Source organism: Myotis nattereri (genome assembly GCF_964212035.1).
Source record: "Myotis nattereri genome assembly, chromosome: 9".
Classification (NCBI taxonomy): Eukaryota; Metazoa; Chordata; class Mammalia; order Chiroptera; family Vespertilionidae; genus Myotis; species Myotis nattereri.
Window position 1 is genome coordinate 47,043,205 of NC_138084.1, and position 23,971 is coordinate 47,067,175.

Below are 23,971 nucleotides of genomic sequence, written 5' to 3' on the forward strand. Positions count from 1 at the left end.
CTGGCCCCGGTGACGCCCTCACAAAGAACGCTGCCCCAAGCCTCGCCAATTCTTTTGATTTGAAAATAACATCACAGAATCAAATAATTGTCTTTCAGAGACAATGGCCTAGTAAAATAACCTAATCTTGCAGTAAGAGAGGATAGGAGAAGAGCTATATAGCTTTTTCAATGGTCTGGAATGGAGTCACAGACCTCCCAAACACAAGGGAGCTGCAGAGAAAGCAGTAGCAGTAAGCCTAGCAGTTAAGAGGGAGGCAAAAAGGAAAGAATGGGAATAAAAAGAATACAAGAGTATCTAACCTACTGACATTCTTTATCCAGTTGGATACTTTACTCGAGTTCTTCTACTCTCAAATAATCCCCTAGAATCCGCTTCTTCTGAAACACATAAATCACCTCCTTCACACTTACACTTAAAACAAACTACCTCCAGGGAAGCCCTCCCTAAAACTGCTCTTCTCACCATTAAAGCTGTCCTGGTTGAAGCTTTCATCACCTTGCTTCAGACTTATCAGTCTCCTAATTGGTCACCCTTACTCCTGTCTTGCCCTCATCCAATTCCTCCATCCTCCAAACTATGCCCAGAGTGACATGTCTAAAACAAAACACACAAGGTAGAACACAAGACCATTCAGGATCATACCCCTTTCAATCTTTCTAGTCTTATCTCTTAAAGAGTTCTCAACCTAAAATCTATACCAGCCAAACTACTTGCATGGCTTCTAATGAGATAGGCCAGTGGTCGGCAAACTCATTAGTCAACGGAGCCAAATATCAACAGTTCAACGATTGAAATTTCTTTTGAGAGCCAAATTTTTTTTAATAAATTAAAAAAATAATTTTTTAATTTATTCAAATAAAAATAAAAAATATATTTTTTATTAAGATATTACATATGTGTCCTTAGCCCCACATTACCCCCTACCCCCCCAACCCCCCAGCTCATGCCCTCACCCCCCTGTTGTTCGTGTCCATTGGTTAGGCCTATATGCTTGCATATAAGTCCTTTGGTTGATCTTTCCCCCTTACCCCCACCCTCCCCTACCTTCCCTCCAAGGCCCGACACTCCAATCAATGCCTCTCCGTCTCTCGATCAGTCCTTGTTCATCAGTTTATGTTGTTCATTATATTCCACAAATGAGTGAGATTATGTGGTATTTATCCTTCTCTGACTGGCTTATTTCACTTGGCATAATGCTCTCCAGTTCCATCCATGCTGTGGCAAATGGTAAGAGTTCCTTTTTCTTCTTCCTCTTCTTAAAGAATACCTTTCAGCATTTCATATAATGCTGGTTTGGTGGTGATGAACTCCTTTAGCTTTTTCTTATCTGTGAAGCTCTTTATCTGACCTTCAATTCTGAATGATAGCTTTGCTGGATAAAGTAATCTTGGTTGTAGGTTCTTGCTATTCATCACTTTGAATATTTCTTGCCACTCTCTTCTGGCCTGCATGGTTTCTATTGAGAAATCAGCTGAGAGTCATATGGGTACCCCCTTGTAGGTAACTGACTTTTTCTCTCTTGCTGCTTTTAAGATTCTCTCTTTGTCTTTTGCTCTTGGCATTTTAATTATGAGGTGTCTTGGTGTGGTCCTCTTTGGATTCCTTTTGTTTGGGGTTCTCTGCGCTTCCTGGACTTGTAAGTCTATTTCTTTCACCAGGTAGGGGAAGTTTCCTGTCATTATTTCTTCAAATAGGTTTTCAATATCTTGCCCTCTCTCTTCTTCTGGCACCCCTATAATTCTGATGTTGGTACGCTTGAAGTTGTCCCAGAGGCTCCTTACATTATCTTCATATTTTTGGATTCTTTTTTTTTTTTTTTTTGCTTCTTCGGTTGGGTATTTTTTGTTTCTTTGAATTTCAAATCTTTGACTTGATTCTTGGGATCCTCTTGTCTGCTGTTGGATCTCTGTATATTATTCTTTATTTCAGTCAGTGTATGCTTAATTTCTAGTTGGTCTTTTTTCATATCCTCCAGGGTCTCACTAAATTTATCAGCGGTTTCCATAAAATTCTTGAAAAAACTTATAAACGTGGTTTTGAACTCTATATCCACTCATTTGCTTTCCTCCATTTCTGTCATTTGTAACCTGTTTCTTTGTCTCTGCATTTTTTATGCTTCCCTGTGTTGGTAGAGTGGCTTTGTGTGCTAGGTATCCTATAGGGCCCAGTGGCTCAGCCTCCCCCGTTACCTGAGGTAGACACTCTTGGTGCACCCCCTTGTGGGCTTTGTGCACAGTCTTGTTGTAGTTATGCCTTGATTGTTGTAGGTATCACTGGGAGGAATTGACCTCCAGGCCAATTGGCAGTGAGAATCAGCTGTGTCTGCAGTGGGAGAACTTCTGTGCTGAAGACACCCTTCTGGGGCAAGACTTGCTTCAGTGGGGCTTTGGTGTTCACTGAGTCTGCCCCCTGAGTGTGTCCCTTATGGATCTGAGGAGTTGTAATCTGGATGGTCCCACTCTGACCACTGGGTACACTGGCTCTTGGATCTAAGGAGGTGCTAATTTAGTCTCTGCCTGAAGTTACCCAGCAGGAGCTACGAAAAGATCTGTAGAGTCCCCTTCCTTTTTTGGAGTTTGGAGGTGCCCAGATGAGGCCTAGCTGTGAAGCAATGCAAGCTGCTGTGGGGCCTTGGGCCTTCTCTTGGAAGTTCTGGGTCTGTCTGGCCCAGCTGTAATTTGTTAGGTAATTTTCAGGTTGCAAAGGGCCAGGGCATTCATATGCAAAAGCCTCTGCCGCAGCCTGGGTAAGGCGGGGTCTCAAGGAATCAACAGGGCGGAGCAAGCAGCTATGGCAGATCCTCAGCCCTGCCCTAAGGAGCCCGCGCGTCTCAGTGTCCCAGTAATCAGTAATCGCTGCAAGCACCTCTGAGAGAAAGCCACCCTGGAGTTCCGAGTTCTGCCCGCTGCCAGACAGTCCAGTTTCTCCCCCTATGAGTCCTGGGTCCCCAGAGACTTCCTGGAAATGGAGTTCAGAGCAGTCGGGAGCTTGTGACTCCCTCCCGATTCAAAAAGACAGCCTCGTCCTCAGGTACCAGCCCCTTACCGCACGGGTGCACTCGAGCCTCCGTACCTTTGCACTTTACTTCCGCAGCTCCTGACTCTCAGTGTGCTTTTCTCTTTCCTTCTAGTTGTAGAATTTCCACTCAGCCAGCCTTCCTGTAGTTCTGGATGATGTCCGTTTTGTCTTTTTGTTGTATTTTTGAAGTTGTTGTAGGAGGCAGCAATTTCGGTGTTTACCTATGCTGCCATCTTGGTTTCTCCCCGAGAGCCAAATTTTTTAAACTTAAACTATATAGGTAGGTACATTGTTACTAACTTAATTAGGGTACTCCTAAGGCTTAGGAAGAGCCACACTCAAGGGGCCAAAGAGCCGCATGTGGCTCGCGAGTCACAGTTTGCCGACCACTGACATAGGCTATTCCACATCTCCATGTCTTTACTCACAACTGCCCCTTCCCTCTAAAATGCCTTTCCTCCTGTTTCCCAATTGGCCAAAAATCTGTTTTTTTAAGACTCACTGCAAGCATCACTACTACTACTACATAATGCCTTTCCAGGCTCATGCTCCCAAGTAGAAATGATTATCTTCTTCTTTGAGGTCATATCATAACCTATCCCAGATTTCAGAGCACCTATAACACTATATTGTTATTATCCATTTATTGTTTTACCTACCCAACTAAACTCAGATCAGGGATCACCTATTCATCTCTGTATCAGCAATACAAAGCACAGGCCAAGAACAGAGTTAATATCCAGAACATTTTAAGTGAAAGAAAAAAAAATGAACAAGTAAGTAACTTTAGCCCTTACTATCTATATGCTACATATATTATTTGGCTTACCAATTATACTTCTAGCCCCTAAGGAACAAGGAGCATGTCTCATAGTTTTACATCCTCCACAGCAACTAGCACAGTACTGTAAGTAAAGAACTCCTCACCATTCAGATATTGTTGCCCAACCACAGAAAGACTTGAAGAAGAAAAGCAGAACCCAAAGTAATTTAACTACTAAAATACCAGATACCACATTTCTGGACAAAAAGAAGGTAAAAACTGCTATGGTCATCAATCTAGAACTGGACCCATTTGGCATCCCTCCCTCATTTCTTTTGTGGCTAGAATCAGCTAGACCAGCGGTCGCCAATCTTTCGGACCTCATGGACCACCATTTGGCGACCACTGAGCTAGACTAATGTAAGCAGCATGACCTCGTTAAAGAGTGTGGGGTCGAACATCAGAACACCTGAACTAATGTTTTTTATACATGATAATGGTATTATGATCGCTTTAAAAGAGTCTTTATTGTTCAGATATATACTGAAATTTATGAATAAAATGATAAAGATACCAAGGATTTGTTTTCACAAGAATCTGGTGGAGAGAGTGAAAGTGGACAGTGAAGATGAGGAGTGGTGGGAATGAAACAAGTTTGGCCATGAAATGATAATGGTTAAAGCTGGATGAGTACATAGGAATTAAACTGTTCTGTGTGTGAGTGTGTGTGTGTTCACGCGCATGCGCGCGTGCATGTGCATGTGTATATTTGAAAAGTTCCATTACAAAAAGTTAGGGTGGAAGGGGGAACGGGGAGAACCAACCCACACTCAAATCCAGACCCTCCATTTACTTATCTGGGTGACCTTGGATATTAAACTGCTCTAAGCCTAGTTCCTTATCTGGAATACAGAGATAATAATAGTGTTGTCATCAAGATTAAATAAAATATTACATGCGGAAAGAACTTTATAAACTCCAAGAAGCTACATAAATGCTAACTGCTCTTAGTATTAGTACAAATGATTATTGGTAATAGAGTTATATTATTATATAGTAATACTAATAGGTAGATATAGTGCTTTAAAATGGGGGGATAACTAAAAGTAGATCAGATCACTAAGAAACTAAAAAATTCTTTTAAAAAATATTTTTGATTTCAGAGAGGAAGGGAAAGGAAGAGAGAGACAGAAACATCAGTGGTGAGAGAATTATTGATCAGCTGCTTCCTGCATGCCCCCCACTGGAAATCGAGCCCACAACCCAGGCATGTGCCCTTGACCGGAATTGAACCCGGGACCCTTCAGTCTGCAGTAGCAGACCAATGCTCTATCCGCTGAGCCAAACCAGGTAGGGCAAGGCTAAAGACTTCTTGAGAGCAGAATTCTGATTTCATTCATGTAAAACATGAGGGAAACATTTATTAAGCCCCTGCAATGTTCCTCTACCTTACTAGGCACTGGGACAGTAATTAATAAATTTGTAGTCTCTGAATTTAGAGGCTCAAAGTCTGAAGGAGATAGACACACATGACATACAATGCAATACCAAGAACTAATTAAATATGCTAATAGGATACAGTCCAGTGCCCAGAACAATGCCTGGTATATAATAAGCATTTTTTAAAATTGAGTAAAAAGTGTCAAAAAGCATTCATTCAACAAATATTTATTTCACCACACATTATATTAAAACAAAACAAAAATGTTGCTAAAGAACAGCTTACATTCAAGTATGGGGAAATAGACAAGGTAAAAATAAATGAAAAAATCATCCTATACAATAAAACCCTAATATGCAAATCAACCAAACAGCAGAACGACCAGTCGCTATGACACGCACTGACCCCCCGGGAGCAGACACTCAACACAGGAGCTGCCCCTGGTGGTCAGTGCACTCCCACAGGGGGAGCACCGCTCAGCCAGAAGCTGGGCTCACAGCTGGCGAGCACAGTGGCATTGGCGGGAGCCTCTCCCACCTCTGTGGCAGCTCTAAGGACCGGGCCTCTAGTATAGTATATTAAAATATGATAAGTGCTATGGAGAAAACAAAATCAAGGAAGGAAGCTAAGAAGTGCAGGATGGATAGGCAGTTTTAATTTTAAATAAAGGGATAAAGGAACAATGAAAAAGTAGCATCTGAGCATAAAGACTTGAATGAAGTGTGGGAAGCAGCGAACATGTAAGGGAAGTGTTCCTGGTAGAAGAAAACGTAAGTGTAAGATTCTGAGGAAAGAATATGCTTGGCAAGGAAAATGACAGACCAGATTAGAGGGCAGTGGCAGGGACTGGGACAGGGGTTCTGAGCTGAGGGAACAGCATGTGAAAAGACACTGATTTCTGAAAACACATAAGGTCTTTGGATAACTGCAAGTATTTTGATCGAGCTAGAATGTTATGTACGTAAAGATAAGGACCTTTCTATGTCAAACATGAAAGATTTAAATAAAAATAGTTTATGGAAAGAAAAGAGACTGAAGGGAAAAAGATAAGAAGCTTTTGCAAGGTAGGACTTCAACACATTATATGTATCCTGGCAGATGCAAAATGAAACACAAATCATCTACAAAGTATTCTTAAAACTTTCAAAAATATGCTTACCCTGAATCTAACAAATAGATCTAATTTTTATTTTTTTTTTTTAATTTTTTTATTGCTTAAGGTATTACAAAGGGTATTACATATGTGTCCATTTTATCCCCCCGCCCTAGACAGTCCCCCAGCCTTAGATCTAATTTTTAGTTCACAGTAAATACAGGGGGTAGAAGAGCAAGTTAACCCCCAAAGAAGGAAACAAATTCAGAAAACAAGACATTTTACAAACAACAGGCCAACAAAATAAAAAAATTCTTCTAGATTTAAAAAAGAGCAAATGCCATATACAGACATTGTTTACATTTTGATTTGAGTGAATATATATATATACATATATATATATGTGTGTATATATATATATATATATATATATACACATATATATATATATATATATATATATGTATGTATATGAAAGGCTAATATGCAAAGTGCCCCCTTGGGAGTTCGACCAGGAGACCAGGAGTTTGACCACTTGCTATGACATGCACTGACCACCAGGGGACAGTGTGGAGCAAAGGAAGGCCCCAGCTGGCAGCCGGCAGCCAGGGAAGGGAGGCCCAGCAGGCAGTCAGAAGGCCCCAATTGGCCCTGATCGCAGGCCAAGCCTAGAGACCTTACCCGTGCACGAGCCTCTAGTCAACTATAAAAAGATATTTTGGGAACTAAAGAAATATCAATATGGGCCAAATTACATGAAAAATTATTTAATTCTACTTGATGTGATTAGGTGATTATGGTTGGTTTTTTTATAGTCCCTTTTTAAGAAATATTAACTGAATTATTTAAGCAAAAATATAATGATATTTTAAAAACTTCAGGAAAACAAACAGAGGGAGCAAACTTGGCAAAATATGTATGTTTAATCTCAGAGATGAATATTTGGCGCAGCATGTGAGTAGACTGGACGAGAGCACTGGAGGCAGGCATATCAGTATTTACCCAATGACCACCCAGGGTGCTGAGTTCTATGGTAGAGGAAGGGGAAGTATGGAGAAGCCAGCAGAAACCCCAATCTCAACCAGGAGCTCTAAATATTGTAAACTTCTGAGGACAGGATTTATGTCTTTTTTTTTAATCTCTATCCACAGTGCTTAGTACATGAAAGACAGTAAAAGACTGCTGAATGAATGCCTTCTTGTTTATTTTGCAACATTATCCCTTCTGCAGAGATGATACAACCCTTATACATCTCCCATCAGTCCACAAGACCATCTCACCTTATAATAATGTTCCAAGAGAATCCTGACTACTCCTTCCACACTTTCTGCCTCGACAGGCTTCCTGGCAAACTGAAGTAGGTACTGCAAAGCATCTGCTGGAGAGGTAGCCTTACATAGATCTATGTGGAGTGCTGCAGATTTACTTGGTTTTGTTAGTCGGAGTTTCTTAGTAGTAATTTCCTCCTGTTGCTGCAAAGAGGTAAGAAAGTTAAGACATGAAAACACAAAATCTACAATTTTACTTCACCTCATTTGAAGGAAATAATTTTCCCTTATCCTATATAATAAAAGGCTAATATGCAAATCGACCGAACAGAGGAACAACTGGTTGCTATGATGTGCAATGACCACCAGGGGGCAGACTCTCAATGCAGGAACTGCCCCCTGGTGGTCAGTGCACTCCCACACGGGGAGCACTGTTCAGCCAGAAGCTGGGCTCACAGCTGGAGAGCATAGCAGCAGTGGCGGACCCCTCAGGGGATGTCCGTCTGCTGGGGAGCAGGCCTAAGCCAGCAGGTGGACATCCCCCAAGTGGTGCTGGACTGCGAGAGGGCACAGGCTGAGCTGAGGGGACCCCTCTCCCCACCAATGCACGCCTGTCATGCACCAGGCCTCTAGTACCAAATAATGTACTCAGGTAATAGACCTAGCCTTAGGACAAAGCAGTGCTACAAACTGGAAAAAGAACACTGGATTGGAGACAGACTATGAGTCCTAATTTTGCTTTTCACTAGTTCCTATAACTCTGGACAGCTCATTTAATTTTTCCAAGTCTCCGTTTCTTTCTCTGTAAAGTAGGTCCACTAACATTTTGTCCTGCCTACCATGGCATGATGAAAGATCAGGGGCTTTGAAGTCACAGGAATTTAGATTCAATAACCACTTATCCATTTCCATCCCATTCCACACAAATTCAGTCTTCAGTGTTATCTGGGCTGCAGTTAGGCCAAAAGTTGGGAAATATTTTTTCCCTAGAGAGTATATAAAGGGAGGACAAACCAATATCTAATATTGATCAACCATCAATAACATTTTAGTGAGCCAGGCTCTATGGTCTTTTCAGGGGCTACAGAGATGAACTAAACATTATCTCTGCTCTCAAAGAGCTCAGACTGGTGGGAAGATATGCATGCACATTGGTAATTATAGTAGCACTGAGTGATAGGTGCAAATGGGTGAACATAGCAGAGTACCATAGAAGCAGAGGAGAAAGAGACTACATTCTTGCTGAGGTTTCAAGTGGGTTTTAGAGCAAAAATATAAGTGCACTGGGTGGAGAAGAAAGAGGGAAGAATGATAACCACTCTATGTAAAAGAGATAATAGGTACAAAAGTTTGGATAAGAACAAACACATGGCATGCTGGAGGAGAGGTGAGCAGTCTTGATAAATGAGAACAGAATGTTGGAAAGAAAGTGACACTGCACAATATGAATGTACTTGATACCACTAAACCTGGTAAAAATGGTAAATTTTATGTTTTGTATACTTTACCACAATTTTTTAAAAAGTGGGCAAGGGAAACAGAGCAAGAAAATTCCAGAAAGCAAGCCACAGAAGAGGAAGCTCTGTAAAGTTAGAAAAGCTTTCCTTAATCTTGACTCAAATTAAAAGTTTAGGAAAACTAATTTCACATAAAATGGAGCGAAAAAGATATCAAGGCTAAATCTCAAGGTTATTTTAAGAAGAAAAAAAAAAACCAAGAATAAGGAGTAAACTAATTTGCCTCCAGCCAATGGGAATATGCTACAAAGATGAGTCCACAAAACAAAAAGGAAAGAAGGAATACTGTCAAGTCATGAAGGGCTAGGGAGTTTTTATGGAAAGGAAGAGCTGAAGAAGACTTGATTTGTCAGTGCAACGATCTCTCCGTGGTGTAAATCCCATATATGCTGTTCTCTCTCCCTCTAGCCTGTGAGGTCCTAAAGGACAGGGACCCTAACGTGCATCGGACATGGTAGCTCGGCAACTTTTACTATAGCTGATGCATAGTAGCCACTCGTTCCCTCAACACTCTTGTTGAGGGAATGAATGAAGTGTTTAAGGCTCAGTTTCCTGCGGGGTGGTATGTCTTGCTGCTCTACAAGTAGACAGATCTGTGATCTGTGGCTCCAAGGATGCTGTTTATCCACCGGCATCCACTGGGGGCTTGTCAGCAAGACGGACTATTGCCTCACTTCCCCCGCCAGACTGACTATGAGTAGAATCTACATTTTAATGAGATCCCCCTGGTGATGTGAAGCGTGACACAGGGGATGACTTGGTCTCAGCCTCTACTTCAGCGTCTTCTGCGAGGAGACACGTGGAGAATCCCCGGCTTCTCGGACAGAGGCTGGGCCGGCAGTCCTTAAACCAGTCCAGAGGAGGAAGGCACTGCCCTCCTTCCCGGGTGAGCTGCCCCATCGGCGGAGAGTCCCAGCCCCCTGTGGCCTGTGACCCCAGCCGGCTCTGACTGGGCCTTGAGGATTCCTATAGATTTCTCTTCCAGCCCCCAAGAGCTTTGCATACAGCCAATTCGCCCAGGGCGCATTTCTGCGGGGTTTTTTTTTTTGTAACGGAGTTGGGATGGGGGACTCCACCACTAATTGCTTCTGTGCCCTGGTACCCCTTGAGAAGCTGCAAAGTCCACATCTGTGAAACGAGGATGCTAATGTAACCTGAACAGAATAAGATAACGAAAAAGACGTTCTCATAAATTGTAAAAGCGGTTTTTGTCTCTAGCTAATAATTGTTTTTTTAAGTACCAGACTGCACATATGAGTTCATCATCGTGACAACGGAAGCGGCAAGCGAACACGCCCACTAAAGTGTAGTCGCAAAGAGCCTATCAAAGTAGTCGGCGCTCAACTCAAGTTCGTGGCGCCAGGTCTGCAAAGGTGCTTGGGGCGTGGGTGACCTTCCCCCTACCTACGACCGGTCAGGGGACCTTTCCTTCTGGAGCTTACCTGAACCACCTTAGTGAACTCCTCATACACCCGCTTCTTAAGGTGCGCCGCCATCGCCGCCCGCGGACCCTGTCAGCTTCCGTACTTGACGAGGGAGGCGCGGGGGAGGAATCCGGAAAACCTGCCGGGGCCAGAGGAACTCTCCACTATCCCACAAGGCAGTGGGATCCCAGGAAAGAGAGGCTGCTTCCGGTTGCTCGATTGCCCCGCCCCGTACGTCGGGATTGGCCGCCTACGCCAGGTGCGCCGGGGGTACGGAAACCAGAGCGTAGCGCGGAGGGGGCGGGGCCTATGGAGATGAGCGAACCAATGGGAGCTTTTGGGGGCTTGTTGGCGGGGGCGGAGCTGAGCGAAGGGAGGAAGGAAGCGCGAGGTAAAGGGCAAAGGCGGGGCGAGTTAGAGCTGGAAGCCAAACCCCGGAGCTGAGCTGCATAGCGATGTTGACTTCCGACATAACGGAAAGAGGCCCAGCTGACGTTCCCATCATTTGCTGTTCACAGTGTTTGCTGCTTCTGTATTCCCCGAGCTCTCCCTTTGGACGGTGTGTGTGGCACCCCTCCCCTGGCCTGGGGTGCTTTTCCTGCTTCACACCGATTGTTCAAAAGCTACCTATCCTTTAAGGCAGTGGTTCTCAACCTTCCTAATGCCGCGACCCTTTAATACAGTTCCTCATGTTGTGGTGACCCCCAACCATAAAATTATTTTCGTTGCTACTTCATAACTGTAATTTTGCTACTGTTATGAATCATAATGTAAATATCTGATATGCAGGATGTATTTTCATTGTTACAAATTGAACATAATTAAAGCATAGTGATTAATCACAAAAACAATATGTAATTATATATGTGTTTCCCGATGATCTTAGGTGACCCCTGTGAAAGGGTCGTTTGACCCCCCCCCAAAGGGGTCGCGACCCACAGGTTGAGAACCGCTGCCTTAGAGTTACTTAATAAAAAGTAGCCTCAACTACAAATGGGGTGGTAACACCTGACAAATGTAATGACAATGGAATGAGATGGTGCAAAAACAGTTTACAGACTGTGCAGTGTAATTCACGTGTCAGTGTTAGTAAATCCAAGCCCAATTTTACATCCGACCTGAAACATCAGCTGTTCACCGTTTTGTTTTTCAAAAGAGTTAGTGTGGGATGCTCAGAAAAAGCAACAGGCCCAAAACTAATACAAAATAATATTGAATGTGAATTGTAATTGAAAAAGAAAAGAAAAACAGCAGGCTGTAGTCGGTACAGAAGACCTAAAAATCCATTAAAAGGTGGTCTTTACTTACCCTCAAGGTCCTACAGTCTAACTGCGAAGGGAGACACCCAGCTGATAATTAGTGGGCATTCAAAGTGTGATGGATAACAAAGGAATGTGGTCCAAACAGACCTAACTTCTTCAGGATGTCTCGGGAAAGTTTTACAGCGGGAAGGAGTTTAAATCTGGCTTTAAAATACAGGTATATCTTGGAGATATTGCAGATTTGGTTCCAGGCCTCTACAATAAAGCGAACATTGCAATAAAGCACGTCACATGAAGTTTTGGTTTCCCAGTGCATATAAAAGTTATGTTTATACTTTACTGTAGTCTAAGTGTGCAGTAGCATTATGTCTTAGAAAAGCTACTGTCTGAATTTAAAAATACTTTATTGCTTTAAAAATGCCATCTGAGTCTTCAGGCAAGTAGTTATCTTTTTGCTGGTGGAGGGTTTTCAATTTGTAAGAAACACAATAAAGTGAATGATGATAAAACAAGATATGCCTATGGTAAATTTTCCAGAAAGAATGGCATCCCAGGCCACAGAAACCACTGCATTTACAAATATATTCAGTTAAATGAAAAGCACTTAGCAAAACAGTATCTTTAATAAATGTTAGCAGCCCTGGCTGGTGTGACTCAACTTGTTGGGTGTCATCCTGTGCACCAAAAAGTTGCCAGTTTGATTCTGGGTCAGGGCACATACCCGGGTTGCAGGCTTGATCCCTGCAGGAGGCAGTCAATGGATGTTTCACTCTCACATCAATGTATCTCTCTCCCTCCCTCCTCTGTCTCTATAAAGTCAATCAAAACATACTTTTAAAAATAGTTATGTCGGGGAGGTAGGGGAGGCCAGGGGAATAAAAAATAAATAAATAAATAAATAAAAATTTTTAAAAAAGTTATGTCATCTTAATTGTATTATGGATTTGGAAGTTGGAGGGAGATATTGGAATTGCCTTTGTTTAATAAACGAGTTTGGTGTATTGCTTAGGAAGAGAGTCTGATCTTAAGGGATGCAGGCTAAAGGCAAAGCAATAAAAAAAAGTAACTGGAACATGGGCTGCTTCTGGCAGGGCTGGTGGAAACTTGACATGCCTCTAAAGCCTGTTTGGAAATGGCACACTCACTTCCACACATACTCCATTAACCAGATTAAGTCGTAAGGCCTAGCAGGAAGTCAGTAGGACAGGGAAGATTACTCCCATCTACTGAGAAGCATATCAAGAACAGGGAGGGAAGCCCGGCTAGGATGGCTTAGTGGTTGAGCATCGACCTATGAACCAGGAGGTCACGGTTCAATTCCCAGTTAGGGCACATGCCCAGGTTGCAGGCTCAATCTCCAGTGCAGGAGGCAGCCGATCAGTCATTCTCTCTCTCCCTTCCCCTTCCTCTCTCTGAAATCAATGAAAAAAAGTATTTAAAAAAAAAAACAAAGAACAGGGAGAGAAGAATAGAAAACAAATACAAGCTACTACTGAAAAGCCCCTAGAGATGTGGGTGACTGACACACTTTTAAGAATAGATATGTCCAATATTCAGCTTGAAGTTATTTGCATTTGCGGTGTAAACTCTCTCCCCTTTATTTGTCTGTATTTCCCACAGTCTGCTATGTGCACAAATAGGTCATGGGAGTGGAATTTGTAACAATTACTAAAAATATCTGAGTCCTGGCCCAGTAGCTTAGTATGCCAAGGTTGTGGGTTTGATCCCTGGTCAAGGCATATACAACAATTAACCAATGAATGCATAAATAAGTAGAACAACAAATTGATGTTTTTCTTTCTCAAGTCAATAAATAAAAAAAATTAAAAAGAAAAAAAAAGATCTGAGTGTTAATCTGGGTGAGCATTGTGCAGAACAGCAACAACAGGTTTAAGGCATCTAGATTAGAAGATCCCTATGCTGAATGAATCTGGCAGGAGCAGAGAATCAGAGCTGACCAGGAGACAAACCCTCTGGGAATGTGCAGAAATCTTGGGGAGGACATTGACCCTTCCATAATTCATGAACTTGAGAGTACAAGCAATTCTACTTACATCTTAAGAAGCAGGGAGTCTCTTTGGAATCTAATCTCATTACTACTGATCAAAGGGTATGAACTCTTTTTCAGGCACTTGATAAAGAATGTTGAATTGCTTCATGATAAAAAGTTCAAATAGACATTCAGGATTTTTCCACTTTAAATTGTCAGCTATATTAAATACCCAAAAAAAAAGGGAAAACATTAAACAAGTTTTGAAAATAAGAAAAAATATACAAGCAGACACAGTTACTAAATTGTAATGCTTATTGAAAATGACTGTTTGGCCGAAACCGGTTTGGCTCAGTGGATAGAGTGTCAGCCTGCGGACTGAAGGGTCCCAGGTTTGATTCCGGTCAAGGGCATGTACCTGGGTTGCGGGCATATCCCCAGTGGGGGATGTGCAGGAGGCAGCTGATCGATGTTTCTCTCTCATCGATGTTTCTAACTCTCTATCTCTCTCCCTTCCTCTCTGTAAAAAATCAATAAAATATATTTAAAAAAAAAAAAAAGAAAATGACTGTTTGGTGTTTTTTTTCTTTTTGCCCTAACTGGTTTGGCTCAGTGGATAGACAGTCATCCTGCAGACTCAAGGGTCCCAGGTTCGATTCCAGTCAAGGGCATGTACCTTGGTTGCGGGCACATCCCCAGTAGAGAGTGTGCAGGAGGCAGCTGATTGATGTTTCTTAACTCTCTATCCCTTTCCCTTCCTCTCTGTAAAAAATCAATAAAATATTTTTTTAAAAAGAAAATGACTATGCTCTTTAAAAAAAATTTTTTTATTGATTTCAGAGAGGAAAGGAGATGGAGAGAGAAATAGAAACATCAATGATTAGAGAGAATCATCAATCGGCTGCCTCCTGCACACCACATACTGGGGATCAAGCCGGAAACCCAGGCATATGCCCTCACCGGGAATCGAACAGTGACCTGGTTCATAGGTCGATGCTCAACCACAGAGCCACGTCGGCTGGGCAATGACTTTGTTCTGAGCAATTTTATGTTAAATTTGAAACACCCTGACTCAGTATTAATTTTTTAAACCTTTACAGTTGACCTTCAGTCCTGAGGAATCCAGGATGGCTGGTCACCCTTCTAAGCAAGGAAGAGGGCCATCCATCCCAGACCTGGACTTGGAGAAGGATGAATATCTACATGTGTCCTCCTTAGAGTTATGGTTTACGTTGACAAGCAGAACCTGAAAGAGTCTTTGTGTAAGTGGTTTATTGCTGATGTGCTCTCAGGAAGGGCAGTGAGGGAAGCAGGATAGAGCAGAGGAAAAATGCTAAGCAAAAATGTGGTATTAGATGAAGATTGACTTCAGTTGGATCCCACAAGGAGCTCTGGAACAGGAACTGTACCAGAGTTGGTTCCTCCTTGAGGTAAGGGAGAACCTCACAAATAAGGGCAATTTTCTTCTAGAGCAGGTCTCAATTAGAATCAGAACCACCTGGAGGACTTGTTAAAGCAGACTGCTGGGCCAACCCTGAGATTCTGATTCAGTAGGCTGAAGTGGAGGACAGAGAATTTGTATTTCTAAAAAGTTCCAAAGGTTGCTGATGCTGCAGGGACCACGCTTTGAGAACCACAGTTCTAGAGATAGGACAGGGGAGAAGCTTTAGCAACCAATACAGCATCTGGGAAAGAAGAGCTAAGTGGCATCTACTACAGGTACTAATTTGGCATCTTCCTCATCATGAAGGCACACACCTGGGCCAGAGGATTGGCCCAAAGGCTGAAGCTGGGTAAATCATGTTTAGGTCAGACTATCTAGATCAGTGGTTCTCAACCTTGGCTGCACATTAGAATCACCTGGGAATCTTTTTAAAATCCTGATTTCCGGGCCTCATCCTCCGGAAATTGTTTGTTACTCATGTTGTGGCCCCACCCTATAACAAAGAAACAGAAGTTCCCGAGGGTGAGGCCCGGAAATCAGGATTTTAAAAAGATACCCAGGTGATTCTAATGTTCAGCCAAGGTTGAGAGCCACTGATCTAGATTCATATCCTGTTATATTCCTGTTGATACCCCCCATCTCCAGCCAAAACATTTTTGAAACATTCCAACTCAGCCTTCCTATCCGACTTCAAGGGAAGGATCTGGCAGGTATGTGAGGCTTTAAAGAGAGAGCAGCTGCACCTCACTAGGCAAGTACAGTGGAGTCAGTTGCAATGAGTGGAATGTCTTCACGGGGGACATAAATATTTGGGAGCAAGCTTTGCAGACCACCTTGGAAGTTGTTTATTTTCGAAATTAAAGATGATTTTTGAAGCAACTTTTAATTTCATAAGCCCCACCAGAGCCCATAATAAACAGCCCCCTCCCCCCGAGAATCACCACCAGGTGAATCGGAACGTATAGAAGTATTCGTGGGCATTTGCCTTAGGCTGAAATGTCTTCTTGGAGCAGTAGTCATAGGCTACCCGGTACCCCTGAGCCTCAATGTCCATCTGCACGGAGTCCAAGAGGTCCCTGATGACCGGGGCCGCCTTCCAAGGCCCGAATTTGACGACCAACCTCTTGGTCGCCTCCAGGACTCGCAGGGATTCCTCGCAGTGTGCCGCATCCCCTTCCGTGTGCACCGCACACACCAGCACGTTGGAGTAACGCGCAGCCATTGCCTCGGCACGCGCCAGGCGCACCATGAGCTCCAGGTTCTCGCTGTAACTTGGCACCCGCAACAAGAACTGCTTCCGAGCCACCTGCTCACCAAAGATCTGCGGCGTGTCCTCCAGCAGCTTGACTAAAGGCGTGATTTCGAAGAACTGAGCCTCCCGGTACACCTCGGGGATGTGCTGCTTGGGCATCTGCCCGCTGCGCAGGTAGTCCAGGATGGCTCCGAAATAGGTGCCGGGGCGATCGATGAAGAATCGGCCCTCCTCGTCCTTACTGGTGGAGGCCTTGGCTAAGGTGCAGACCATACCTGCCAGCTTTGAACCCGGAATTTTTCTCAGGGTGCCCACAGTAGTGGTGAAGAGCTCGCCCCCCACGTTCAGCTTCACCACGGCGGATGTCTGGGGGTACAAGAGGCAGTGAATCATTAGCGCCACCTCTAGGAAGCTCACGACTGTATTTTCACACAAAGAATAACCCCGTAGAGAGGAGTTAGGAAAGCCATGCTTGGCTTCAGCTATGGGAAGGCACATCTGAACAGAAGGGGGTTATACTTATGCTGTAAAGCTCCACAGAATGGACATTTTAAAGAAGACAAAGATTGCAGTTCGATATAAGACTCTCCATGCATTAACTTTCTCATTTGGGTCACAGAATGTTAGCATAGGAGGCTGCAGTGGAAACAAGTCCCAGCCACACTACTTCCAAAGTCTGTGGTCTTTGGCCAGGCTTTCTCCCTCCTTGGTTCTTAGTGTCCTCGTTTATAAAATGGGAATGTGGAGCTGTTGTGAGGTCAGGAGTTCCGGATGTAGGATGTATAGGTCTAAGATATATCTATTTTAAAAAAAAAAAAAGGCGGTGGGGCAGGGGGCACAAACCATTTTCAACTTTTCAGAAAGGCTAAGAAACCATATATGCATTCATTCGGTGTGGGGAGCCGATACAGGGTTAAGCCTCGGACTGACCTGTTGGCAAAGTCACAAACAAGTCCCAGCTTAGAGGGCACAGTCCTCTTAGCATAATTAGGCTTGACCTTATAGCCTCCCTAGATCTTACCTGGGAAACTAATGGGCTGAGGGAAGTCCAACAAGAACAAAAACAAGTGAAACTCACAAGAACAGTGTGACTTTGGTAACCACTACCTTGTTTACCTCTGACTATAAAATAAAGGCTCAGTTTGCCTCCGGATCTTTTCTCTGTGGCCTCAGCCAGGCACAGGAAGATCCACGGAGACTAAAGAGAGCTAGAGAGTTCTGAATGCTGTCTCCGTGTAAAACATTCGTCACCGACTCCGTCCACACCTTTGGGAACCGCTGGACCCTGGCAATTTGGGAAGCATTTCTTGAGTACTGTGTGCCCACATCCTGTGCTGGGAGTTGGGGATAAAAATTCTTAGTTCATATAGATCAGCAGTTGGCATGACTTTGATTAACAAACAATTTGATAATGGGGTTTTTTTTGTTTTGTTTTTGTTTTTCAAAATACGGGCCCACGGGGATTAAATAACAGAAATATCATGCCCTCACCGGTTTGGCTCAGTGGATAGAGCATCGGCCTGGGGACTGTAAGGTCCCAGGTTCGATTCCAGTCAAGGGCATGTACCTTGGTTGCAGGCACATCACCAGTGGGGGGGTGTACAGGAGGCAGCTGATCGATGTTTCTAACTCTCTATCCCTCTCCCTTCCTCTCTATAAAAAAATCAATAAAATATATTTTAAAAAAAAGAAATATCCTGGGTAGTGAATAGGCCAGTAACACCAGATACAATGAGCATAAAGCTGTAAGGTTGGTACAAATTTAAGTTAGGTTTACCTGTTCAGCAGAATATGTAGAGGCCTCTTCTCTATGTAAGACCTTGGGCTGAGCACTACAGATGTAGGCGAGACCCACACAGTGCCTGCCTGGATGCCCACAGCCCAATGCAGAGAGAGACGTGGAAACAAACAGGCAGGCTGCATTCAGGGAATACTAAGTGCTGCTACACAGGCCTAGCAGAAGACTGTATAGAATTATTATATGTGAGGTGATGAATCAGTTGTTATCTTTACAAACTAGCTTCTGGAATAACTTTTGTTACCTAAAATTCACTCAAAAAATAAAAAATAAAATCACTCACTCACTCAATAAAATATGTATGTGCCTACTTTGTGCCAGATACCTGAGGCATAGGGAGGAACAAGCAGAAAGCAGTCCCATTCCTCAGAGTCTAGTAACTGTGCAAAGCACTTTGCATACAAGCTCTAACTCAATTCTCATAGCTATCCTATGAAGACTGTATTAAATCCCCATTTTACAGGTAAAGAAACTAAGGCTTAAGGAGATGAAGTAAGTTGCTTAAGACCAACCATATATTAAGTGATGATGTCAGCATTTGAACTCAGGTCCGATTTACTCTGAAGCTTGTGCTCTTAGTTATTGTATAAATTAGTTTTCAAATGCCTCCAGCCTTCTTTTCCTTAATGACCCGTTCATTTTTTAAAAATGTAGAGATGGCCTATTCCATTCAAGTCTCCTCCTAAGCAGATGAATACCGCATAGTCCCTGCCCTCAAAGAGCTCGCAGGGGAGAGAGGGAAACAGATGACTTAGATGTGTAGGAAAGAAGACTCAAAGGTAGGCAGAGTCGGCTTTTTTTGTGGATGTGTGTTGGAGGTTGTCAGGGAAGGTTGCCTAAGGGGTGTGATGGCTGCTGCTGCAGAGAAGATCTGTGCAGTGTTTGAAGGCTGAGTTACCAACCTGAGAACGCTAACCACTGGTCATTACAGGACCAGAGCTCAGGAATGTCCTTCCATCTGATTTAGGTGTGGCCTCATTCTCAACTTGTCTGTGAGCTTTAGCTCTAAGATTAAAATACTGGGATTAAGACAGCCAAACTGCTGGGGGAAGATTTCAGTTGCCATGACAACAGATCCTACCAGGGGACAGTCTGCTGGCTGGAGGGGAGAAGGGAAAAGAGAGGATGCCCTCTGTGACTCCCTTTCTCCCACACACCTCACGGTCCCTTGGCAAGGTTCTTTGGTGAACCCTGAGGTTCCGCTGGGCAGCTGATAGTTGAATACAAAGTTGCAGACTTTAACCCTTGAATGGATCGATGTGTTCTCATCACTCCTGCACCACTGAAAGCTCACCGGTGCTCTTAATGTCCCCACATTACAGGCGAGCGAAGAAGGGTGACACAGCTAGGAAGTGATGAAGTTGGAGCTGGACTAATCCATGTCAGTCTGACTACAGTATACATGGATGCCCTATCTCGACCCCTCCCAACACCCAGTTCCACTGCTGCCAACAATTAGCTATGTGCCTGGGGCAGCTCACTTCCTTCTCGGGGCCTGAACTTGTTGTCTATGAAATAGAGAGGCAAAACGGATGAAGAGAACTGTAAGTCACTCCAGCTCTGAGTCTAATGAATCCACTCACTTCAAATGTCATTTCTGAAGCTCATTTCCAGATGCTTCACAAAATAGCTAGCTTCCTGTCCTGACACCCTCAGCCCCCATTTCTTCATTTATCAAAGAAAACCTTGGCCCTGTTCCCAAGCTTCTTAATTCTGTCCCTCTTCCCCTCCTTTTTAACGAACACTTCCAGGCTCTTTGGAAATCCCAGACCTCCAACCTCATCCATAAGCACTACAGTATGGTTATCTAGCAGATAAGGGCTGCTTTTCCACCCTTCTTCTGGGCCCTCTGCCCTTCCTTGTGGCACCTCTTCCCCCACCTTTTCTAAAAGTCATCCTGCCAAAGCATTCCCGAGTGGGAAAGCCTGTCCCAGGCCCCGTGTGCATGGGCAGGGGTCATGTGGTCTTTAGGAGCCCCTGATGGGGGCTAGGCCAGTACCGGCCATGGGGACACAGGGATGAATGGAACATGCCCAGCTCTCACTCAGTTCCAGTCAAAAGGGTCCTTACACATCTGTAACACCCCCCCCCACACACACACACACACCAAACATCATACATTTTCTTAGGTCACCCTTATTGGAGCCAGTGGAGGGACATCTCCATTCTCATGTACCCCAAACCCCTCAAGATCTCTCCCCAATCCACAACCCTAACCTTTTCTATTGTTTCCTATCTCAGTTGTCTGAGCCCAAAACTCCGGCAGTAATCTTACACTCTGCTTCTATTCTCAACCCTTCCTCTTCCCCCCCCCCCCCCCAACACACAAATAATCAGTGACCAAATCCTGGTGATTCTAAATGTTTGGCCAGTTCCATGGCACCCTGACCCCCTCAAATGCCCTCCCCCAACCCAGTCTCTACTCTGAAAACAGAGTAGTTTTTCTTAAGTGCAAATCTGATCTGTCTCCTCCTGCATTAAACATTTCAGTGACCCTACATTCCCTTCCAGATAAACTCTAGACTCCTTAACAAGGTCTACTAGGCCCTTTGCAGGGCTGGCAATAGGCCACGGGAACTGCTTGCTACTTCCCCACCCCCACCCAACCAGAGCAAGCTGGGCCCCCTTGCCAGCAGGATTCATTCATTCCCCACATTCCCTTCACTCAGTCCACTCATCCTTCAAGTTAATTCCTCCAGGAATCTTTCTAGAAGGGTTGTCTTCTTGTACTTCCGCAGTCTGGTAATTACCTATCTTGTAATTCCCTTTATCATCTGTATCCCCATTAGACTGTGAGGTTCCTAATGGAAGACAATCCCTGATTCATCTTTATAGCACCAGTACCTACTCCAGGGCTCCTCATACTGGGATGCTCTATAAATGTCTGTTGAATTGAAGGGAGCTTACCAGAGCAGGGATTTATAGGAGCAGCTGGTATTCTGATAAAGGCCAGTTTTGCCCTACCTGGCATCATGCACATGCTGGCTCCATCCCCTGTCCGGTAATTCATTCAGACATTTACTGAGCACCTAGGGCAGCCCTGCCACTGAGCAGGTGACTTTGTCAACAGCCAACAACAATGACGTTAACATCACCAGATGGGAAAGAGCCAGTCTAGTCTCCCCACCCCTGGATCTGCTTTCCCTTCCCATAAATCTTCAGATGGCACTTCGCCCAGGAGAGATTGGAATGATCTGCTCCTAGAGCGCCTGGGCCTTTTCCAGATCCTCCCCAAACTCTCCTTACCCACGCCCTGGGAGTGGGCAGATGGACTAAGGATCCAGCCAGAGGCAGGAGAGGGTGGAGGTCTGGGGAGGTGGGGGAGTGGGGGTGGCGGTGAGGGAATGAAACACTGTCAGCCTGAGGTTGGGTCTGCTTCTCCCGCCAGCAGGAGAGATGGGGGCAGGGGAAAGGAGGAGACAGCCAAGAGCGGTGGAGTAGGACCAGCCAGGGGACAGAGAGGACACACAAAATGCAGGTAAAACAAAGAGAAGAGAAGGAGACAAAGCAAAGCAGCCAAGCAGGAAAGAGGGCAAAGAGGAGAGCCTGGACTGAGCCAGAATGGGAAGGAGACCGCGGTGTCGGGGGAGAGGCGGGGAGAGAAAGGCGGGAGGAGCAGTCAGGAGAAGAGCGCGCCCAGCCAGAGGTGGAGATGGCGCTCCAGAAGCCTGGGGAGCGCAGACGGAGCGGGGATCTGGACTGCGGACCCCAGAAGGAGTGAAAGAAGGGACAGGCACACCTCAGGCTGAGCACTCACGTTTGGCTGGTCCCCGAGAGGCACGCAGGGGGCCAGCAGGGAGCGGGACGTCGAGGTCAGGCTCATTATCCCGGCTTTGCAAGCAGCTGGCAATGCGCAGCCCGGCCGCCGCTCCTGCAACCGGCCCAGCCCGCCACCTGCGAGGTACCTGTAGCTGGCGGAAATGCACCTGCTCCCCGCCCTGGGGTGGGGGAGGCTGGCCCCAGGGTGTGGTTAAAACCCCGGGTTGGCCTGGACTCGGGCCTGGCTTGCGGTGAGACCTTAGGTTTGTCATTGCCCGGTCTCTCACCGAGGTGTTACCCGACAGCCAAATGGGAGAGGCAGAGGGAACTGACATTGAAAGCAGGAGACCTTCAACTCACTACAGTTCTAGGGGGTGAAGGACCACCAACACCCATTTTACAGATGGGAAGAGTGAGGCTCCCAGGAGATAGGGTGGCCAGTGTCCACCTGAGATCAGCTGCTAAAAGTGCAAAGCATGACCTTGGAAGGGAAGAACTAAGATACCTGTTGAGTGGGTTATTCTGCTTGTTAAAACGGTGACAATTACTAAAGGAAACCGCAACTAAAATGGAGTCCCTACCGCCTGTAGGGGGAGCTCTCAAGCTTTACTACTCATGATCAATTACCCCCAAACAGGGAGAAATGGATACCCCGCGTCTCCAGCTGGAAGATGTTTTCTAGTTTATTAGCCCAGTAAGAGGAAGGGAGGTTTTCTCCTTGCCTGGCAATAGCTCGGCCAATGAGGGTCTGTCACAACTTAGCCAATGAAAAGCCACTGCGTCTTGAACTCCCAGTTCCCTCGAATGGACTCCTTGTAACACCCTCCTCACTGCCCCCTTTCCTCTATAAAAGTGTGCACTCAAAGGCGAAAGCTGTGGGAACTTCCCTGTCTCATTCTGGGCGGGAAACAATCTTCCCTGAAAATATCTGGCTATAGGCTAAGTTCAAATAGGTCTGGGGCAAAATATCCACTTTTTTTCATGGTCAACACCAGCAACAAGCCCTGGCTGGTTTGGCTCAGTGGATAGAGCGTCGGCCTGCAGACTGAGAAACCCTGAGTAAGATTACGGTCTGGGGCGCATGCCTGCGTTGTGGGCTCGGTCCCCATGCGGGGAGAGGGTGGGAGGGTGTGTGCTGAAGGCAGCCGATTGGGGATTCTCTTTCCTCATTGATGTTCCTGGCACTCTCTCCCTCTCCCTTTCTCTCTGAAATCAATAAAAGTATATATATTTTTAAAAATTTACATTTAAAATGGACCTGGGTTGGTAGTGCCCTCAGATGCCTGACAAAGAAAATAAAAACCCTTCCTATAGGCAAGGGCAGAGACTCCGCACGAGTCCAACAAACTCAAGCTCACAATCTAAAGTCACAAGCCACAAAAGGACACAAAGTACCATGAGCAAGAGTCAACAGATCCACACCACCTCAGATACTGAGATTACTGGATATAGAATATGTGTTTAATGTGCTTAAATAAACACAAGTGTGTATTTAAAACATGAACAAGAAGATATGATAAAAAATCACCAAGCAGACTTGAAAAAAAGCCAGATAGAAATTCTAGATATGAAAAATAAAATAACTGAAATGAAAAGTTACTGAAACTTAGTAGGAGTTGAGAACATGCAATCAAGGGAGCAATGTTGTACTATTTTTTATAATTTTGGCAAATATTGCTAATAATATGCCAGATGTGGTAAGGATGCAGGAAAACGGCTCCTCAAACTTAGTTGAATGGAATGTGAACTGCTGTGATTTTTTTGGAAAGTAATATGGCAATGTCTACTAAAATAAAACCCACCACAGACATCATTTGACACAATATTTTTATTTTTAAGAATCTAATAGAAATAAAAGCACTACCCTCAAAGGATATATGAGCACATATGTTTATTACTGTTCTGTTTGTGGTGGCAGAATTGGAGACAAAGGGGTACG

General features: G+C 44.6%; 2 protein-coding genes across 4 annotated transcripts in view; both read right to left on the reverse strand.

Moving 5' to 3' along the window:
* The window catches only part of INTS4 (integrator complex subunit 4), a 90,946-nt gene extending 80,302 nt beyond the window's left edge, over positions 1–10,644 (reverse strand). The window contains exons 1-2 of one of the 3 annotated variants that reach the window (XM_081100098.1): positions 10,546–10,644; positions 7,599–7,790 (exon numbers count right to left, since the gene is read on the reverse strand). In XM_081100098.1, the coding sequence (XP_080956224.1) occupies positions 7,599–7,790; positions 10,546–10,599 (246 nt within the window). In that variant the 5' untranslated portion in view covers positions 10,600–10,644. The remainder of the gene's footprint in view (positions 1–7,598; positions 7,791–10,545) is intronic. The other 2 variants (XM_081100097.1, XM_081100096.1) reach the window with 2 other exon arrangements.
* Positions 10,645–16,140: 5,496 nt separating this feature from the next.
* On the reverse strand, positions 16,141–22,096 carry KCTD14 (potassium channel tetramerization domain containing 14; the record flags this gene model as incomplete). Its single annotated transcript, XM_081099484.1, has 2 exons — positions 16,141–16,841; positions 22,013–22,096. The coding sequence occupies 2 exons, from the start codon at positions 22,094–22,096 to the stop codon at positions 16,161–16,163; spliced, it is 765 nt and encodes a 254-aa protein (XP_080955610.1). The 3' UTR covers positions 16,141–16,160.
* Between the last annotated feature and the right edge of the window lie 1,875 nt (positions 22,097–23,971).